At 33.8% G+C, this 22,252-nt stretch overlaps 1 protein-coding gene across 21 annotated transcripts; it reads right to left on the minus strand.

Annotated features, from left to right (window-relative positions):
* Positions 1–212: 212 nt before the first annotated feature.
* Positions 213–21,140, minus strand: cdhr5-rs (cadherin-related family member 5, related sequence). 21 transcript variants are annotated; one of them, XM_087248189.1, is made up of 16 exons: positions 20,909–21,055; positions 15,235–15,339; positions 13,317–13,528; positions 12,596–12,652; positions 12,428–12,520; positions 12,235–12,321; positions 11,658–11,768; positions 10,701–10,871; positions 9,990–10,080; positions 9,592–9,698; positions 9,188–9,388; positions 8,963–9,061; positions 8,805–8,883; positions 6,877–7,070; positions 4,472–4,492; positions 1,107–3,225 (listed from the first exon to the last, which is right to left on the minus strand). In XM_087248189.1, the coding sequence occupies exons 2-16, from the start codon at positions 15,299–15,301 to the stop codon at positions 2,572–2,574; spliced, it is 2,244 nt and encodes a 747-aa protein (XP_087104315.1). In that variant the 5' UTR covers positions 15,302–15,339; positions 20,909–21,055; the 3' UTR covers positions 1,107–2,571. The 21 variants fall into 21 exon arrangements, with proteins under 21 accessions (XP_087104326.1, XP_087104327.1, XP_087104329.1 ...); XM_087248185.1 differs by having other exon boundaries at positions 1,490–3,225; positions 8,963–9,094; positions 20,909–21,140; XM_087248184.1 differs by having other exon boundaries at positions 1,702–3,225; positions 8,963–9,094; positions 11,658–11,789; positions 20,909–21,033.
* Positions 21,141–22,252: the final 1,112 nt, after the last annotated feature.

Here is a 22,252-nt window from a genome sequence, read left to right on the forward strand (position 1 = left end):
CACACTCTAAAGTGACGTTACTGGTGTGTTGCAACAAAAGGATAATGGTCTTACGGCGCCATCTTGTGTTTACACTTTATAAGACAGCAACAAGCCTAGATATAAATATGTGATTGCTACTTTGGTTTCTAAAAATATGGAGTGAGCTACCTAAGACCCCGGAAAGAAGTAAGAACTATACAAATTGACATCAGAAAAAACATGAGGCTGAGTAATTCTAACAGTTGTGAAATTTTCTTTAAAATTGTTTGTTTACATTGTTGTTTTACAGAGAATCTTTATAACTAGCAAGGAGTATTTTGGTTATCCGATGTTAGCCTCTAAATAAAGAGTGTGCTGGATTTACTAATAGATAAAACAGACACATTAAACAAATCAAGAATAACAATAAAACACTTAATGTTGCAAAATATTTTAAATAATTGTTCTTCTGAACTTTATATCTATTAAAGAATCCTGTAAAAAAGTTTCACAAACATATTAAGTAGCACAACTGTTCGTGTAACTTTGATTTGTGATAAGAAATGTTTCTTGAGCACCAAATCAGCATATAATGATTTCTGAATCTGAATGATCATATACAGTATGTAAAGACTAATGTAATGACTGCTGAAAATCCAGCTTTGTCATTATAGAAACAAAGCATTTTAAAGGTTATCAAAGGAGAAAACTGTTATTTAAAAATGTAATATTACTATTTGCACTGTGTTTTTGATTTTCTAAATGTAGTCTTGCTTAGGCTTCTTTCATTAAACTTTTATAGTGGCTTTGAAGGACATGATTTTAAAAAGAAACCTGCCCCGCAGGCACCTTCATTTCAAAATGACATAATAAAATATGTCAAAAACATATTAAAAATGTAGATCCAATTGATGCCAATTGACTACCTTGATGTCAAAACGACATCCAACTGACATCTAGCACTGGACTGTCTTGTAATTGAACTGTGAAAGTGTTCTTTGATGCCAATGTTAGATGTCAATTTGGTGTCATTTGGACATCAAGGTAGTTTACATGCATTGTATGAATACAAAATCTAGTGTAAACATAATTTGGAATTTAAGATAAATTACTTTTTTATATTATAATTCATTTTTGTTGTTTTTCCATGGTCAAAGGGGCATCCATGTGTGCATGTCAATTGGAAGTCAAGGTTTTGACATGAAATAGACTTGTATTATATATATCCAATTTGAGTTCAAAGTTCTCAAAAAAAAAAAAAAAAAATCTCCCAAAGATTTCTTCAGGAGCAGGACAACATATGAGCTGCCTTGATGACAGAACTTCCACAAAACAAACTTCCAGACTAACATAAAATGTCTTCACAGATTTGTGTGGGGAAACTGATTGTTCGTCTCTTGTTCCTGCATGGTACAGATGTCTTACCGCCGGTGTTCCTGGAAAAACACTTCCACAAAAGTCTTACGACACCTGGCGAGGAGAGATGGGTGCTGATGCCTCCTGCAGACAAACAGAGAGATGACACATGAACGGTTTGCATAACTGTTATATGATAATCGAGCAAAAGTTTTGCATTGTTTTGACAACTATTATTTCAGCATTTTCCTCAAAAGAGACTGTAGTTTGTTGACTTTTCGAAACATAAAATAATCTGAAATGTTGTATATACAACAGTATTGTATATACAATATTGTATTTACCTTTTGTGGGATCTCCAAAAGTCATTAAGTACCTGAATGTCATCTAATCAATAATTTATCATAAGTCCAACATCGACAATAACAACAAAACAGAATATTTCACAAGATTTGGTCAATGCATCAGTTTTACAATTAAATATTCTATTTTTCACCATATGGTATTTATTATTAAAATGATAAATAAAAAATTACAGATTATTTCAAAATTTTGATCTGACAATTTTTTTTTTTTTTATACAAAAGACAGACATAAATAATCAGAAAATGTTATAACCTCTTTAAAAATATCTATTGATTTATACAGTACACACTTTTTGATCATTTCATTTCACAGAGTAACTGCAATACCGGTCAGTAACTTTTGTAAAGTTTACACTACAGCAGTGTACTAAAAACGTCAGGTTTTTCTTTGCAATGTTGAAATGTTTAGCATACAGACAGCAACACTCATGAAATTAATTTACAAGTTTTCGTGGAGACATAAAGTGCACAATAAGTATCTTTTCAGTTGAAAAAAATGTCATCAGATGTGATGATCAAAAACATATTACACTATCATAGTCGTCAAAGGTTTTAAGCTTCCTAATTAAGGCTGATGTGTACATTATTTATTTACCAGACCAGCATGATGAAAGCATACACAATTATCCAAACTTTGAAAACATGGAGCTCAAGCAAATGACAAATTCATTTAAAACAAAAAAAGTCATGCCAGATTCCAGACAAGCCACTTTAAAACAATTACATTTTGACCAACAATACTTTGAAAATGCACATAAAACATGTTCATCTTTTTTAATGAGCTTGTTTATTGCTATTTTCCCTACCTAACAATGTCCATACGTTTAAGGATTTGGCTTTTTCATAAAAGCAAGGGATTCACAAGAGTCATCCATGGTACTTGACTCAATCATGCTTGCGATTCATCTGAGTCCTCCCTCTGCAATCCGACAGCCTTCATGCGCTCCACAGAAATCTGGTTTTGCCCATGTTTATAATAGCGCCTTAAATCATTTGGCTCATCGTCTGCCATATCTTCGTCCTCACTGCTGTAAATAACAGAGGCCATGTTCTTATATGGATTATTGTCATCATCGTTATCATAATCCTCAGCAGCATGAGCGACTATATATTCCTCTCTGGGCCTTACAGATGTATTTGGACACATACACATATCCTCCTTTCCTATAGGATTCTCAGAAATTTCCTGCTGTGTAACAGACACTAAAACATCTGCTCTGGTCTCCATTTGATTACACACAACCACAATTTGTCTGTCATCATTTTTGGCCACCGTTTTGTCCTCATCTTTAAATGAGACTGATTTTGAAAAACCTTTTCCATTGCTCACAGCTGAAGATGAGAGGTTTACAGTGGTCATTTCTGGAAGCACCAGGATGGGCAGCATGTCTTGCATTGGGTTGTCGTGTTCATATATCCTGTTTGGTAGATGAAGTATGTCTTCTTTTATGGTGTATAAATCATTGGAGTTTTCATGGTCAACGTATGCAGGGTTGTGGTAGGAGGCGTCCTCTATTAGCGATATGGGACATCCTGAATTGACCTGTTGACCACGGAGAAAGGGCATTTAGGGTCTTCTTGAACAATCTTGAGATATTGACAGGTCAATTCCACTGCTGAGGTCCACAGCTGATTATACAGTGACATTGATTCTTGAGACAAGGGACAAACACTTTTATTTTGTGTACAGGGAAATTGTTTTGGGGATTATCCTATATTTTTGGCCTTGCTACTCTTGTTTTGTCACAATATGTATGTTTGCACAGTCAATTAGAAAGAATAATGGGAACTTTCTTAAAAAAATTGTTATAGATTATCAAAATACTGTGTTAAACAAGGTAAATGTTATATATATATATATATATATATATATATATATATATATATATATATATATACTCATTATAATTTTTAAAAGTTAATTTATTTTTTATATTTGCGGTTCAAATACGTTCTGGCCCATTTTGTCTAGTAGATTGTTATATATAGAATAAAATAAATAAATAAAATAAAATGTAAAAATAAATAAAATAAATATATAATAAAAAATAAATAAAAAATAAATAAATAAAATAATTTATATATATATATATATATATATATATATATATATATATATATATATATATATATATATATATATGTATGTATGTATATAATAAAAACTTTTACATAATGCATTCTGCATTTTATAGTTAAAATGTATAAGATATAAACAAATTGGAATAATTGATTATACATATATAAACCTGATTATTGTGTAATTAAACCACATTCACACTGTATGACTGTGCAAATATGCATAAATAATGTATAATGTACATATAATGTAATGTATAATATATAATGTATAATGTATGGATGTCTAATTCATATTCAGAAATCTTAATGGAAACATAATATATAAAAGTGTGAGGAATGCTTTGTCTCATCTCTCAAGAATCCGAATCAGTCTTGAGAAACAATAACTACTACAACATATTTGACAGTGTTTATTAGAGTTAAAGGTGTAATACAAACACGTACACAATAATACACAATACCTATTTGACACCAGACAGAAAACACAACGAAACACACTAATCCATCAGACAAAAAGGGCTGCGCTTCGTATACTGACCGGCTTAAATGGTGCACCACATTTATAAAGAAATTTAATACTAAACAATCCCATTTAAACCAGCCTATCAGGAGTATACGGCTTTCAGTTTCTCAGAAAACACATCTCACCTTCACGAGGGACAATGACACTGAAGAACACGTCTAGCTACTTAATGTCAGGTACTTACCTGCTGAAACCATCTTAAGCTCTACATAAGAGGAATTAAAGAGCAATGTGAGGGGAAGATGACAAGGGCACGAGCTGTTTGACTGTGACAATGAGGCATTGTATTTGTATTATTGTATTGTATTTTTTATGGGGTGTTGAAGGTCTATTTCTGTTGAGAATGCTTGACATCAAAATTGACCCATTGACTGTTTGGTGATAATGGTGGCGATCAAATTGAGAAACAAATACAATTTCAAAATGATATCATTAAGCATACGTCTCGGGCTACATATGAAGAGTTCAGATGCAAAAACCTCTAAATCCCTTCTGAAAGTTTCTTCTAAAATAAGCATTTTTGGTAAGTTCCTGTGTGTATGTTCAGTAAATCCACTTTTAGGGCAAAAATATGTTCTTTGCATTACCTTTAAGGTGAAATAACTGAACAGAAATATTGGAGGCTGAGGAAAAATGCTTATTCTAGGTTTTTGCATCTGAACTCTTTATATGTTCTGAAACACAACAATTAAGAAAAAGATAAAAGTCCTTCAAATTTTGAACAAGAAAAATTATTTGAAAAATGTATGTTATTCCGGAAAATAAAGTGTTTACAAATTGATCTCTATTTTGATCTCCAATTTAATTTGAAATGAATTTTATTTTAATATGCACAATGTCTTATAATACACAGAAATGAACAGTTTTTCATATTTTAGTGATTGATATTTTGTATTTATGCTTTTTAATTGCACTAAGAGACCTTGCTCTTTCCTCCAAGGTCCTAATTTCCTCCATTTAATGCTGAAAAGTGTGAAAAGGTGATTTCATTGACATTTTGTATCATTTGAAGTGATATATTGTCTGGGTTGGTATTGCAGATTACAGTACAAAAACCTGGTAATAACCTGTACTTTTTATTTTGTTTAACAAACTTATTTCTCTATATATATTTTCTGAAACAACATGGTAAAATGTCAATAAGAATACTTTAAATCAATGAATTTTCAACATCAAAAGTCAACAGAGCAGAGATAAAGGTCTCAAGATGCAATTCATAATCAAAAAAAAAAAAACTGAAAACACCTATAAATCATAAAGGAACATGTTCAGACTAAATGTCTTTCTTAAATGTCTGTCTAGTACTGTGAGCCTTACTCTTAAGATTCTGTAATCTTTACTGCACATGTATAACATGTGTTCTATATTTCTCCAGCTATTTTTAATGTATTTTTAATGAGCGTTCTGGCATTGCAGAATATGCTAAGATATAAAAAAATGCGAGCTCACAGCTGGTGTTACTCTGTTGCTTTGGTGCTAACAGATAAATGTGAGAAATCACACTGCAGCATTCAGGCAAAAAGTCAGTTGTTGTATTGGTTAATGTAGGGGCTGATCATTTGCTGCACTGTAAAAATGCCAATTAATAAAACTAAATTCATTAATAAAGCTAAATTAATTAAAAACAAGTGAATTCAGGGTGTAATGTTCACACTGTCATACGCATATTTTGTTAAAGAACTTAAAGAATAAATAAGAAAAAATGCAGTTTGATAATGCTGAATGTGTTTGTTGCATGAGCACATGTGATTGTATTATGGTATAATTATTATTTAGAATATGATCAAATGCATTTAAATGTGTAAACTGAACTCTAATGGGAACTATGACAAAAGAATGATTGCATGCATATATAAATTATATGTCTGTTGCATTTGTATAACAGCACCACAGTTCACCTGGAAGCCACCTAAAACTTTTTTCAGTGGTCTTGGTGGTCAGCTTGTTTGGTAATTATGTTTTGGATGGCTACGATCAAACATATTCAGATTCAGATAAGTATTCAGATTCAAATAAAGTCGTTTTACCAAAATTCCAACCCAATTTACTAGGGTTACCACAGGTCATTAAATTTCTGAAGTGTCATGGAATATCAAAAGGTCTATTCAAGACATTGAAAGTCCTTGAATTTTATATATAGAAAATTTAATTAAAAGAAAATCATTTTTTGTTTGTCTTTTTAAATTCTACTTTCATTCTATTAAAATGCCATTTTTCTATGTTAATGTATTGTTGTATATTTTATATATTGTTATATAATCTAACATGTTCTATTCCATTTTATTCCTTTATTCTTTGTCATCGGGCAATCATTTTAGTCAAATGCAGCAATGGGGCCACTTTGTACTGTATATAAAAATAAAGTTGAACCTTGGACTTAAGTGTCATAAATATACACTTTTTTTCGACATAAAATTTGACACTGGTGATTTATTATGCTAATACAATGTTAGGATCACACATTACAGGAAAAATGTCAATTGCAAAACCGCTAACAATAAAGACAGCCAATATGACCATCAAAGTGGATAGATTTGCCTTGTAATTAACTGTAAAAGGTGGTATTCAATGTGATATAGAGAATCTTACCACATTTGGGTGCTTCCCAAGAGCTACAGCACCCCTTTCCACTGGATCCCGCCTCTCTCTTCGCCTCTTGGCCAGCCAGAGGAAGAGAAACAGGGCCAACACAGCCACTATGAAAACAACGGCAGCGATGCCACCGGCCATCCCAGCATGCATATCTCCAAACAGTCGCTCCTCTCCAAATGGACTTCTGGGAACTGCCCGAGAATTTAGAGAAGGGAAAAGGCTACAATTACTGACAAATACTTCATCTTTAGTGGCCAGTTCTAAGGTGATTTATCATTTAGGTTGTCATTGAATGACTGCCAAAAGAAGAACATGGAGAACCGGAGGTGGACGGAGGTTAATGCGAATACAATGAGGCTAAATCTAATTTAACACCTTATTCATGCCTTTTAAATAATTAACCATGGCTAATCAAATTAACCACATGAATGATCTGTCTGAATTATCATCGGTAGGGGTTAACCCTCTATGGTACAGTGTTGCCATATGGCAAAATAGTATTTTCCTTCACATCTGAAAATCAGAGACAAAACAAATGCATCTAAAATTCAATGTTAAAGCAATGTTTTTGTTTGTTTGTCGTTTTATTAACATATTTTTACTAGAGGGGTTTACATTCTGACATGAAGTAAATCTGATGTTAGTCTGCAAAAAAAAAAAAAAAAAAAAAAAAATCCCAAATGTGAATCATATACAGTAGGTGTGTTTCCCCCACATTGTTAGAGTGGCTAATTAAAAATATTGGTAACCACCAACAGCATAGGCAAGACACAAGTTTCCATCTCCCATTATTTAGCATTAATCATTTTTATTTGCACAAGCTCTAAACCACCTCAAGTAAAACTTAAAATGGGAATTAAAGGATTCTTATTCAGAATTTGGTGTTTAAATCACTCGTTTCTCATGCAAAGCTTCAAAAATTTCCATAAACAAAGGGTGATGGAAAGCCAGCTGATGTCAAGCAGAACAAATAATACTCCATTTACTTCATTCCAAAATATAAATAAAAACACATCCACATTTATTTATTTACTTTTTTATTTGTATGTTTGTTTGTTTGCTTATTTGTTTCCTTTTTTATTAATTGTATATAAAATAATTGGATAGGCTAAATTGTAAGTAGTGTATGTGTGTGAATGAGTGTGTGTGGATGTTTCCCAGAGAAAGGTTGCAGCTGGAAGGGCATCTGCTGCGTAAAACATATGCTGGATAAGTTGGGCTGTGGCTGTGGCGACCCCAGATTAATAAAGGGACTAAGCCGGAAAAAAAAAGAAAAATGTATATAAAATGTAGAAATAATCAATATTATTGTAAAGAAAGCGAATCACTTTTTGCGAAGTCTGTTGTCTGTGTCGATCCATAGCAGCTAACTTTTTTTCTAATATTAGGTTGTCATAATTATTATTAGTCCTTTTCATCCACCGAGCCACACGGGGCGTAACATGCACAACTAGTAATCTTCTAATTATTCTAGTGCTGTAAGTGAGTAATTAACAACATATATTTCATTTTCTGTAAACAACTTCTTTAATATATTAATTTACATTTTTAAATAATAATAAAAAATTATGACACTAAACTAATAATAATCATTCATATATTACCATTAACATCTACTAATCACAATGACTCTTTGTAGTTGCTGATGCATTGACCATTAATGAATAGTTTAGGTCTTCATATAATGATCAACAGGAAGTTGCTTAGACTTTTATTTCACTACCCTGATACACGTCCAGTTGAAACAGAAGACTGAGTAGGGGTGGGGCTTTCTTTTTGCACATTATTCCCTTGTAGCAAACATAATATTTATGCATGGCCTGATGCATATTAGTGCACCTGTACTGTACAGTGTTGCCAAATATCTTATTACTAAACCATGATCTTTATTTAAAGGAAAATCAGAATGAACACACAGCTTTTACCTGGTTGTCCTCTCTGCAAAACTTCAATGTCTACCGAAGCATGGGCTGCCTCGCCTGACTCTTCATCTGTTGCAATAACCTGTGTGAAAGGAAATAATCAAATGTAATCTCGTCAAAACTATAAACATCTGCTGATTTGTATAAATCATGATAGTCACCTCTAGGATGTGTCGGTCAAATGCTCTGAGCCGATCTGTCTTAGCAATCACGATGCCATCCTGGGTTATGTGATACAGTTTACTGCTACCTGTCAAGGGCTGCATTGTATAACGTAATTTGGGGTTAATTCCCTGTAAGATAGCAACAAATAAGGATTGAAATGATCTAAATGACATATTCTGATATGTTTATGTAATATTTTCTATAATGCAAATGCACTCTACATCTCTGAAGTCTCTGTCGATGGCCTGGACCAGTAGGACTTGGTTCCCGTAGGTAGTGACCAGTGTAGCAGGACTCGAGCTCTCGATGAGGAACCCTTTATAGACGGTCTTGTTGAAGAATGGAGGAAATCTGTTCTCTGACAACACATGTATCAGTGCCGTCGCCACCGAATACTTCTTAGGGTCATTAACCTGCGCAGCCTGTTGGAGTTTGCAAAGGACAAATATTATGATACTTTGTTGACATAATGCACACACATTGCAAAGCAATTTCGTTTTAGTGTCTTCCTCATTGAGTTATGGTAAGTGTTTTCAATATGGTGGGTGAAGGAACTTTTTTACTGTGTACTTGTTAAGATTAGCCATGACTTTGTTGTTCAAAAACACACTTTTTGTTGTTATACCATTATTCGGAGCCTAAATGAAGGGGTGAGGAGTCTGTTTTCCACACGGTGCCGTAGAGTGATCTCTCCTGTTTTCGAGTCGATTGTAAACCTGCCATTATCATCACCTATAAAGACATGGAGTAGTTATAATGATTTACAGCATAGGCCTCATACTCAACTCCTGGAGGGTCGTAGCTCTGCACAGTTTTGCTCCAACCCTATCAAACACAGCTAATCCAAACAATCGAGGTGTTCAAAAGAGTCATAAACACCTTAGTTAGTTGGATCAACTGTGTTTGATCAGGGTTGGAGCAAAACTGTGCAGAGCTGCGGCACTCCAGGAATTGAGTTTGAGACTTATGATTTACAGTAATATAGGTTAAACAGTCAATAACTGTACTGTACAGTAAACTCACCTGACAGAATGCTGTAGACTAGAGGGGTCAGTATGTTCTTGTCTCCGTCTTCAGCAAGAATGGGACCCGGAGAAAAATAAAGCACAGCATCCTGGATCATAAAGAGCATGTTTTTTCAATATAGATTGAATTTTATATTATTTATTTAATCATGTGAAATTTTTATTCTTAAAAAAATAAGAAAATATGCAGCACATAAAAATATGCAGAAAATAAAAATATGCAGCATATTTTTAAAGATAATAATTTAAATAACTAATTTATTTTGGCTTTGTCATGATGACAATGCATATTTTACAAATTATTTTTGCAAGACACTAGTATTCTGCTTAATATGCAATATGAATTAGGTTAAATAGGTTAACAAGGCAAGGCTTTGGACAACAGTGGTTTGTTTCGCAGACAATTGAAAAAAAATCTTAAGGGGGCTTATAATATTTACTTCAGCAGTTTAAAAAAACAGATTTAGTTTTTGTTCCAGACAAACTAAAAGAAATAAAAAAAAAATACTCCAGAAGAAAAATATAAAGGAATATCTGTGAAAATAAATAAAACATTCACAGGAGAGCTTTTCGCTTTGAATATTATTAGTAAGTTTGGTTAAATGATGATTGACAAATGATTAAATGCACATATAAATGGTTTATTTTAGTGCATAGCACTGCACAGTGGTGAAATAAATCAGCTGTGCACAGAAATGGCGACACATACCTCATCCGTTTCCGTGATGTTGACACTGTACACAGGGTTGGTGCAAATATTATGATCTCCGTCTTCATAAACAGGTGCACATGGTTGAAACTGTGGATACTGGTCATCACCGTCTAGGACGTTCACAGTGACGGTGGCTGTTGTGCTGTACTTCTCTTTTGTACTTGTTTCCTGTTGATTTGAACAGCAGAAATTATTTTCTAAAAGGGATACTGTAGTTCACCAAAACATGAAAATTTATTAATTTTCTTTTCGGTTTAGTCCCTTTATTAATCAGGGATCGCCAAACCGGAATGAACCGCTAACTTATCCAGCATGTGTTTTACACAGCGGATACCCTTCCAGCTGCAACCCATCACTCTCATTCACACACATACACCTATACACTGCGGCCAACTTAGTTAATCCAATTCACCTATAGCGCATGTTTTTGAACTGTGGGGGAAACCGGAGCACCCTAAGGAAACCCATGCAAACACAGGGAGAACAAACAAACTCCACACAGCAATGCCAACTGGCCCAGCCGAGGCTCGAACCAGTGATCTTCTTGCTGTGATGCAACAGCGCTACCCACTGTGCCACCATTCACCCAAACATGAACATTCATTCATCATTCACTCATCCTCTACTTTTTTTAAACCAGCTTAAATTTCTTTCTTCTGTTGAACACAAAGTAATATATTTTGAAGATTGTTAGAAGCTAGTACTCATTGAATTCCACAGTATTTTTTTTCAACACTGTATGGTTTCCAACTGTTTCTTACATTCTTCAAAATATCTTCATTGTGTTCAACAGAAGATACAAACTTAGAAAGCTTAGTAACCACTTGAGGCAGAGAGAGTAAAAGGTGAGAAATGTTCATTTTGGGTGAATTGTGTCTTCAATTCTGACTCCTTCAGGCATCTAAATGTCTAACCGTAAACAATCTGTATTTTTAAATTAAAACTTTCACGTACCACAGCATAGATGACCACCTGCAGCTGAGTTTTAGTCTCATAGTCCAAAGGTTTATCCAGGATCACCATCCCGCTGTTAGGCAGATCGATCCTAAAATAGCTGGCATCAGTCTTAATGAGAGGCACACAGTTCTGTTTAAGTTAAATTGTGGAAGGAAAAGGTGGTTCTGTAATGACATTCATTAATTATTTTTCATCTGTACTTTGGACAACTTGTTAAATAAAAGAATAGATCACTCAAAAAAGGTTAAATTACAAAGCATTTACTCAGCATCAAGTGGTTCCAAATGTTTCTTCTGTTGAACACAAATTAAGATATTTTGAAGAATGTTGGACAATAGTAGTCATTTACTTTCATAGTCGGAAAAAATACTGGATGCAAATGGATACCAATTTCTAACATTCTTCAAAATATCTTAATTTTTGTTTAACAGAAAAAAGAAACTCAAAGAAGTGTGCCACAAGTTTAGTGAGAGTAAATAATAATATATATTTTTTTAATTGTGTGATCTATTCCTTTAAGGAGAAATAGTATGACAATATGAAGCACTGAAAACTCATGAAATACATTACTCACTGTAGATTTGTCGACCATGTAAGTGATGGTGTCTCCATCGACATCTCTGGCTTTCACTGTGAACACCATCGAGTTTACAGACAGCAGCTGAGTAAAGAAAAACAAAATTCATATGTAGAATTAAATAGCTATTATTTAAAGTAACAGTTTGATTATGAAAAAGCTTAGAGTAATTAATCAACAATTAATCTACCTCACTTATATATCGTGGTTGAATGGTGTCTTCAATGAAATGTGGCATGTTGTCGTTTTCGTTCAGTATCTCCACCATGATTCGATATCGACCCTGAAATAAGAAACTCTGTGAGATTAGTTGCATTACAACATCACTAAGTATTGTTATATTTGCAATTCAACTTACCCTTATAATTTCATTTTCATAACATGTCAATGCAGCTATCAGGACGGACCCCAAAACCTGCAAATAGCAGGGAAAAAAATCAGATCACACACATAAAGGGTGTACAATAACACAATAACAATAACATACAATAACACATACTGTATCAGCACTGTATTGACAACGTTCTTTGCTTGCTTAGAAAATGCTTCTTGATTTAAGATCTTTTAGATATTTGAACTAGAAACGAGACCAAAAAATAAGTAAAAAAATCAAGTAAACTAGTCCATAAGTACACTATTATTTACATGACCATTCAAAGATTGGGATCAGTAAGGTTTATTTATTTGTTTTTTTGTTATTATTATTATTTTAAGAATGTAATTATAGTGAAGTAAGGAAGACATATGTTAAAAAAATATCTTGATTAAATAAATATACTTCTTTTAAACATGTATTTAATTTGTATTTAAGATTTCTCCAAATATTTAGGTTTAAGCTAACTATATTTATTATTAAAGTTTAATTGCATTATATTAAACTGACATAAAAATCAAGTATCACTCTGGCATGACATAAAAAAATAATTAAGCTGATAACTTTAACATAAAAACACATGTTGTGATGTCTTGATCATTTCATTTTTATTTAGTGTTTGTCGTTGGGTTGTTTCAAAGTCCTGAAGCTTACGGTATGTTATTTTTCTTTGCTCAGCATGCCAACATCTACTTGTGTTAATCACCTCTCGATCCAAGGCCCTTGAAAACGAAGAGTTGAGTCGGATTGTTCGGCCTTCAAGGTAAAACCAGTCTGCATTTTCACCTGTGAGACAGAGCCGGATGCTGCTGGCTCCTGCAGGGTCTCCGTTTATACTGAGGTTGGCTATGAACTCTCCAGTGGGACTGTTCTCTCTGACCGTGGCAAATATATCCTGACCACCAAGGCATAAACTGGCTGTTGTGCAGAAGAGACACTGATTAGACTATGAAAACAACACAAATCAGCCATAAAATCATAGACTGCATTGCTAATTCATAAAACAACACTTCTGTAAACGTAGGTGAGTGCAAGGATAAGCAATTATTCCAGTTGAAAAAACACTAATCACATTATGGAAATTTTCCAGGACATAACACACTGTACAATTCAAACTTTGTCTAAAAAATGATATGCCATGAACCCATCCCCACAAAAATACTATTGTAATTTATAGCACCACATAGTTTATGGACCATACTGTAGTAAAGTTTGCTATATTACAGTATTTAGCACCTTTTGTTAATTAATGCAACACTATAGTAAGCTAATGAACTGTAATGAATACAGTGTACAAGATCATGTGATATACATAAGTTCCTACTTAGTGCATTGTAGTGTAATATGCCCGATTTGTATGATACCAGGCGACATAGTGGCTCAATAGTCAGCACTGTTGCCTCACAGCAAATAGGTTGCTGATTTAAGTCCTGGCTGGGTCAGTTGGCGTTTCTGTATGGAGTTTGCATGTTCTCCCTGTGTTCGCGTGGGTTTCCTTTTGGTGCTTCGGCTCCACAGTCCAAAAACATGTGGTCTAGGTGAACTGGGTTAACTAAATTGTCTGTTGTGTATGAGTGTGTATGGATGTTTCTCAGTGATGGGTTGCAGCTGGAAGGGCATCCGCTGCGTAAAACATGCTGGGTAAGTTGGCGGTTCATTCCGCTGTGGTTCATTCCCGGAATAATTAAGGGACTAAGCCAAAACAAAAACGAAGGAATAAATGAATGAATAAATGAATAAAAAAATCAGTTTTCAGTTCACAATTCCAACATTACTTGTTTATCTTATGATTAAAAGATAAAAATACTTAAAATTCCAGACATTTTATCTTGTAATTGTTAAAACACTTCACAGTTAACATCTCATAAACTTATTTTCCTGAGAAAATTTTGCACACACACAGATTGGTTCTTCAGACGTTCTATGTAGTAGTTAACATCACTTAGTGGCCCGTTGGCATACAAGGCAACCAATTTCAGTGCTATAAAGCACCAGTGTAATTTTTAGCTTTAGTTATTCTTTGAGGCGGTTTAGATGAATAATCTTTAAAGATGCAGGTGCTATGTATTACTTAAAATAGTTTTCCTATGATTAAGAGCCAAAGAAGCACTTTTAGTGCTATTTGGCATTATTTTTTACAGTCTTGTAAACACAATAGATGCAAAGTCACCAGACATAATGTGAGTGCCTTGCCTTGAGTGGGGCCAGTGTCATTTTATACAAGAACCACAATCAACTTTCAAGTTCTACTCTGCATTTTTTTATAATGATTTTTTGCAAAGTATCCTAAAACTTGCCATGCTATGAAAGTAAATCCGGCTTTAAAAATCATCTTGATTTTAAGCAAGAGTATACATTTCCTCTCCCTTTGATCTGATTTATCAAGAACAAAACAGCTATAAATATGCTAAAATGAATGTCATTCGTGATTTTTCTTTCCTGCGGGCTGAAAGAATCAAAGCTCTCAATACCAGAAGAGAGTCGTTCAGAGACTCGTCATCATTTCCCTTAACCTCATAACCATTTCTGGCACGTATGTTAACAGTCTCTGTATTGCAGTGCAGTGATTCGTGAAAATGAGCCTCAGGGTTTCAGATCGTGGTTTCAGAGAGCGAGGTGTTTACCTTTTGCGATGTGATAGAATATGTTCAGTGCCATCTGGCAGAGGAACAATCTCCATGGTGTCAACATGGCTGATATTCCCCCGGGCTCACGTCTCCTTGTCCCAACTGTAAAAGAAATGCCAAATCCTGTCAGTCAATGGCGCTGAAGGATTTAGAGTGCTCATATTACCTGTCACATAAAACAAACTTTTTTATTCAAACCAAAGGTCAATTAAATCAGAAGATTAACAAAGCATATTTATACTGCCGCATCACCATCTGAAATTCATCAGTCGAGCTGCTCAAGTGAGTCAAATCAAACTGCCAAATTAATTACTAACCTGTTAACAATTCTTGCCCCCTAGGACTATTAAGGAATGTTCGCTTTTGGCTCCCAGAACATTCTGTTTTTTATGTTTAAATTTAGTTTGCAGGAAAGTTTTCTTTATAAAAACAAAGTTAGTTACGTTTTTTCTAATGTTCTCCAAATGTTTCTAGAACATCCAACTTATTTAATCTGATATCATTTAGAGTGCTGTACATCAGTATTTGTAAAGTCTGTTGTCCATAATGCAAACTTGTGCTGGAGAAATACATCCAGCATTTAGAAAAAAGTTCTATTTCCTTTTACATTATGTCCTTAACTATTTCCTTATACCATATCTGAACAAGTTATTTTTAGGTTGTTATAAATAAGCTAAATAAGTTTATTTATTATAAATAAATAAACCTATTGTTCTAAAGGTTCTTAGAACAATATTTTGTGGATGCAAACAACAGCAACAACAATAATAATAATACTAAACAAAAATGTACTCATATGATGTCATTTTAGATTCTTAAAAAGATTATAAAAAATAATATCCATTTAAGTATAAAGTACTAAGAGGTCTAAAGTGTTACCAAAATAATCCAATGGGAATCAACAACTAATGTTGTGGGAACATTACATGTTTGCTGGGTAAACATTGGAGTCTTTCCTCTCACCAGTACAGTGTTTGTTTGTTTACTCCTGTTTGGATATTAGTCACCTTGAGTCATCACCCAGGGAATTTCCTAGTACTTAAAAACCATTATGATGTGTTTAGTCTGTGTCAAGCCAACAGGCTGGCAGTGCTGTCGGTTTTGTGACCTCCAGGTTGCTCTTTTGATCCTCCACCTTCCACCTCAACGCACCCCTGCACATAAGAGCTTTTTCAAATCCTCACATAATACCTGCAAAGCGGCCTAAGAACTGTTGTTTCCCCTCCTAAGTTTTGCTGCGATGCTAAACCAAATAAATGTTTTTCAAAGAACAAATATTAAATATTATATTATTTTACATTGTTCATTTTGTACCCCACAACACAGAATTACACATCTTGTTCAATACAGATTATCTGATTGGATGAGACAGTTCAAGCTAAAAAGCTATACCCATGCTAAAAAGTCATATACCCAAACCCAAAATTAAACACGGTTTTAGTAGGTTTACCTTGTTTTATGGCCGATTGATGGCCATATCCACAGTTCCACTACAAATGCTGTGGTAAGTGATTAGCATGAGCAAAATATGGTGAATTTGTGGTTCTGTTTTGTTCAACTAGCATTCAATAATGACGTTTTTGCTTGTTTGTTTGTAATAAAACCACAATTTAAATGTTTTATTTAATTTTTAAGCCTTCCAAAAAGGCATTTTATGCTTTACCAATTTCTTGCATAATCACAAATGCTATGGTTAAGCTGTGATTAGCTCGCATAAGCAAAAGTACAGTGAATTTGTGGTTCTGTTTTGTTTAACTAGCATTCAATGATCTTTTTGTTTATTAGTTATCCAAAACATGATTTAACCTACATTTACAAATCTTTAAAATAAGGGTTTTCTTGTCACTAATTTCTTTGCAAGAAAACAAAAGTAACAGCAGTAAGGCTAGTAAATAATTCATCACATTACCACTAGGGGACGCCATCACCTTCAGTCTTAATTTACAGGATGAGTAAGATTATAACGACGATTCTTCAGGCCGAAAACAAACCTCACTGTGGGGGAGCCGGGTAATCGTATTGTGATCTTTGATAAGGTGAAGTTCACAGCTGATCAGGTTTAATGTGGTTAAACTGGCTGTGGATAATGCTGCTGGGTTAAAACCACTCAGGTGATGGCATATCTCTGCTCTGTCTTGCTCAATTCAGTGCATTGCCAAAAAAAAAAGCATACATTACTAAAATAATAGCATGGACTACTGTATTGGCCTCCTCACTGGCCTTCCCCCCAAAAAAGTCAGATAGTTCAGCTCACCCAGAACACTGCAGCCAGGGTTCTGACCAGAATCAGAAAATCAGAGCACATCACACCTGTCCTCAGGTCTTTAAACTGGCTTCTACTTACATTCAGATTTTAAAGTATTATTACTTGTCTATAGCAGCGTGAATCGGCCTTTAGCTACTATGCTGGAATCAGCTCCCAGAAATGATCAAATGTGCTTTAACATTAGGCACATTCAAATCAAGACTTTAAGACACATCTGTTTAGCTGTGCCTTTACTGAATAAGCACTGTGCTATGTCTGACAGATCGCACTATTATGCCTTTCTTTTCTTTTTTCTTTTTTAATATGTGTTTTAGCACATTTTAGTATGTTTTCAATCACTTTTATTATTTGCTATATAAAGCACTTTGAATTGCCACTGTGTATGAAATGTAATATATAAGTAAACTTGCCTTGCCTAATTTATTTTTAAAATAATCAGTATTACCATAATACAGTAGACTACGTAAATGCTGTACATTCTTTGTGAGGCTTATATTACAATACCATTAAACATCATATATATGAAGTCTGTCAAATATCACATTCTATTTTGTAATTTGGGAAGTCAATAATTTTATTCAGTTATTCATTACTGGTTCTTTCTCTAATCAAGACCCTGATACAAGCACATTTAAAAGGGTAGTTCACCCTAAATTTAGCATTTTCTCACAATTAAAAAAGTCTCAAAAGGTTCTAAACCTTAATGAATTTCTTTCTTTCTTTGAACACAAACAGATATTTTGAAAAATGATCAGGAAACCATTGAAAAACAGTACATAATAAAGAAATACCATGGAAATCAGTGGCTACCAGTTTTCGCCCTTTTTCAAAATATCATCTTGTGTTTAGAAACTCAGATAGGTTTGTGTAAGTGAATGGTCAGGAAATGGTGACAGAAATTTCACTTTTGGGTAAACTATCCCTTTAACAAATGTATTATTCAGAAACTGATCGTTCAAATGCAGCACAGAATGTTTTAAAATACGTCATTGTAATCCTTGATCAAAAAGCCTTGCTAACTCATACAGTGTGTAATCAATGATCGCTTGGATCCAGGATGACTGTTTGTGGATTGCATGTGATTAAGGATTAAATGGAGTAATTAATGCGAAACAGGAAGTAGGTCTCTGCCACAACCAAGATTATGGGATTACAGCACAATATGGTTTAATATTCTTGCGGCACATGGCAGCCCGCTATTAATTATGCATGTCTCTGAGTTTGTCTGAGAGTGTTGATGGAGACCACTTTGCCAAATGACAGCTTTTCTGAGTTTCAGCAGAATTAGCGATGTGGCTGCATTGTGTTGTTTTGATTTGATTAGTCTAATCTCACACTCGAGAGGCTCATCAGCAGAGATGATAGTGCTTTTCTCAACAGTGATTGCCGGTGTATTTTAAGAAATTCTGAAAAGTGTTTGTCATTTGTAAGGAAAATCATGCCCAAACTGCTGAATTACGTTTACCTACATTAAACTTAATAGGTAAATGCTCCTTTGTGCTGTAAATTACTTAAAAAACATGAAAGTTTGGATTAAAACATGATTAAATTAAGCAAGCTGATGAAAACAACTTACTGTAAATCAAACATGTACTCTATAATGTTACAAAAATACATATATATTTTAAACAAATGCTGCTCTTCTTAATCCTAAAAGTCATTCATCAATGTTTTACAAAAAATAGCTAGTAGCAACTTTTTGAAAAACAATAATGATAAAAAGCACAATACTAGAATAATATCTGAAGAATTGTGTAATAATACGGACATCGAATTAATGATTGGTCTCTGCATCAAATCTAATTATTATGCCATTTAATATTTAAAGCATGACAGAAGCAAGTTTAGTACTTTAATGTTAGAAAAATTAAAAATTAGACTGTTAATTAATAAAAAATCATGTTAATATTATAATTTAGGATTATCAAAATATGATTTGTTAATAGTGGAAATAGCACATTTGGTTTATTTATTTATTTATTTTTGTGGGTGAGACTGTGGACTGTCTATGCATGTTATTTGTGAGAATTTGTCAGCATTAATATTTATTAAATGCATCACAGAAAACAGAGCACATGTCAGAGGTTTACCTGAGCTAATTCATGACTTTAAATCAGCCTTTAAACAAAAAATAAAACCTTATTTGACGCTTACTTTTAATTATTAATTTTTATTTTGTTATTTGACTTTTAAAATATTTTTTTGTGAAATTTACTAGCTCTTTATTAGTGAAAGCCAGTCATGCACCAACTTTTTTTTCAGTTTGTAAGAGTTGTGTGTTTAAATCTGTGGAAAAACATTAATAAGCCTTACAGAGAGAGACCTTTAACGCCAGCAATGTTTGAAAGCGTAATGATTCGTACTGTCTCCTAATAGACACGACCATTAGTCTCATTAGAGCAGCTTAAGAAGTAAACTTGAGCAAAGCGACACTATCAGCATGAAGCCAGACCAGCCAGTAAACCAAAAAAGAAAACAGTTTTCTGATAAAACCAAAGACAAATGTAACGTTCCCATCAAAGTCACAAAACTATCCGTATTCCTGTCATACTTATAAGATCAGGTCCAAAGCTGTGCTGACTGGATGCTTCAGTAATCAGATTGTTTTGAGACTGATCTGAGCATTCATACAGATGTCTGTCATGAACTAAAGCAAGAAAAATGCACTTTCCTCTGCATCAAACATTCAGACACTGTAAAGCAAGTCACTGCAGGCAAAAAAATATAGATATTATTTTTAAAGGCACCCCTAAATTTTGAGATCTTTTGAGTTTTTTTACAATCTAATGTAAAGAAAGCATCCGAAACGCACTTTTAAATGTTTCTTTTGTCACAGATTTTCAATTAAAACATCAATTAAAAAAATGTTAAAGATAAAATAATGAGTTTTTCAACATACTGCAAAATTTAATTAGTATATATTTTGATGGTTTTTAAAAAGGGATTTGTTCGTACACAGTTTGACAAATAATTGTGAAAATCTATTTTGTTCCTGCCTACTATTGCCAACTATTTTGTTCACAAAACGAATGAAACAAGAATTGTAAACTCAATTTTTATAAAATGTATGCAAATTAGCACATATTTAATGAAACAATGCCTGATTTGCATACATAAGAATGCCAATTTACAAAACTTGTAATTCAAAAAAAGTTGGAAAATTCTTAATATAATAAATCTACATGAAAAGTATGATGATGCCTTTGAATTAGTCACGTTTTTACCCTCTTCACCTGCAGTATATTGCTTTACTCGCAAAAAAAGAATGGCTCATAAAACCCAGGCATGCTGGGAAAGCTTTTGCCACAGTCTTAACAAGAAAGCAACAGTTGTCAATGTGCTGTGAAGTGTAAACAACATGATCACACACTACAGCAAACACACAAACTCTCAGTATTTCCTCACCGTTCTTTTCCTTTGTTTCTGAGCTCAGGGGATCCCGCTGTCGCTTTCTGCATCGGACGCTCCTGTCCCTCGCCACATGTCTCTCCCTGAAACCTGCGTCTCAAGGGACAGAATAGAACCACAGTGCAAAATGTGACAGATTTCTGCAGCTAGTTAAGTCAGAGCGAGAGAGAGAGGGAATTAAGAGCTCTCACACACAGCAGAGCGAGGGCTTAGACAGCATTTCCAGGACAGGATAACGTGAGCTCAGGCGCTGACGCTAATACAGTCCAAGGTGTGCAAATGCAGACGGTTTGTTGTTATACATGATCCACCTGCCTCATGATGTAGAGTTCAGTCTGTACAACTGTAAATCGGGTCAAAAAGCTCATTCCTGCTGCAGGAAACATCATTACGTTTACAGTACTCATGTAGCAGATATTCTAAAGAGACTTACTGTACAAGCGAGGATAAATGAAACAATTCAAATAATTAGCAGTGTACATGCTACAAACAGTCAGTAAGTTAGTTTAGTTTTCTTTTTACCGAGAGAGGAGCGAGTATGTCCTACGGGTTGTTTGTAAAATCTACTCACCTGTGTGGAGTTTTCCAAGATGTTTAGAATGCTTGTAAGAAGGTGTCTGGTGCATACGGAGTGGACAAGTGTGTATTCTACAGGTGGTTTGTCAAGTCCACTCACCTGTGAAGCACACTCAGAATTGCACAATGTGTCCAAGAAGTATAGGGTGCTTATAAGAAGATGTTTGGTGCATATGGAGATATATTATATTTCTGGAAACATTGAGTGATGATAAAACCATGACATTTTACTTCCACTTTGGACAGTGTATATAAAGTTTCCAATCAGACCAAAATATATTCAACTGTGCACCAGGGCTCTGTCCACACAGACAAAAGGTTTGGCATTTTGATTATATCTGCGGGTGAAGAATTGTTTGGTCACTGTAGGCCTTTTGGTCTTCTAAAATGTTGAGTGACTGTATGTCTCTAATTTTGATCTTTAGTGTACACTACTGGAAGTTGAAAATAAATAATATTAAATTTGGTGGTTCATTCCGCTGTGGAGACGCGATAAATAAAGGGTTTAAGACGAAGGAAAATTAAAGAATGAATGAATGAATTACATTTTTGATTAATCACCCCATGCGTTTATTTTGTACTTTGTAAATAGGTAAATGTTTCTATTTCAGTTATCTTTTTATTTTAGTTAGTTATTCAATTTTAGTATTTCATTGTATTGCAATTTATCATTTTCATTTTGCCCTACATTTACATATTATTATTTATTTCAGTTTGAAGTAAACAACCTTTTCTGAAAGTTAAATTTAACAAAACATTGTCTGC

The sequence above is a fragment of the Danio rerio genome, chromosome 4 (assembly GCF_052040795.2).
Source record: "Danio rerio strain M-AB ecotype USA chromosome 4, GRCz13ab, whole genome shotgun sequence".
NCBI classification, from domain to species: Eukaryota; Metazoa; Chordata; class Actinopteri; order Cypriniformes; family Danionidae; genus Danio; species Danio rerio.

Excerpts from the sequence above, each read along its gene's own strand:
- cdhr5-rs (XM_087248184.1), bottom strand. The coding sequence starts at position 15,301 with ATGTTGACACCATGGAGATTGTTCCTCTGCCAGATGGCACTGAACATA. Across the intron at positions 13,529-15,234 it reads ATTCTATCACATCGCAAAAG|CCAGTTTATGCCTTGGTGGT; the intron begins GTAAACACCTCG and ends TCTGCACAACAG. Across the intron at positions 12,322-12,427 it reads AACCACGATATATAAGTGAG|CTGCTGTCTGTAAACTCGAT; the intron begins GTAGATTAATTG and ends TTCTTTACTCAG.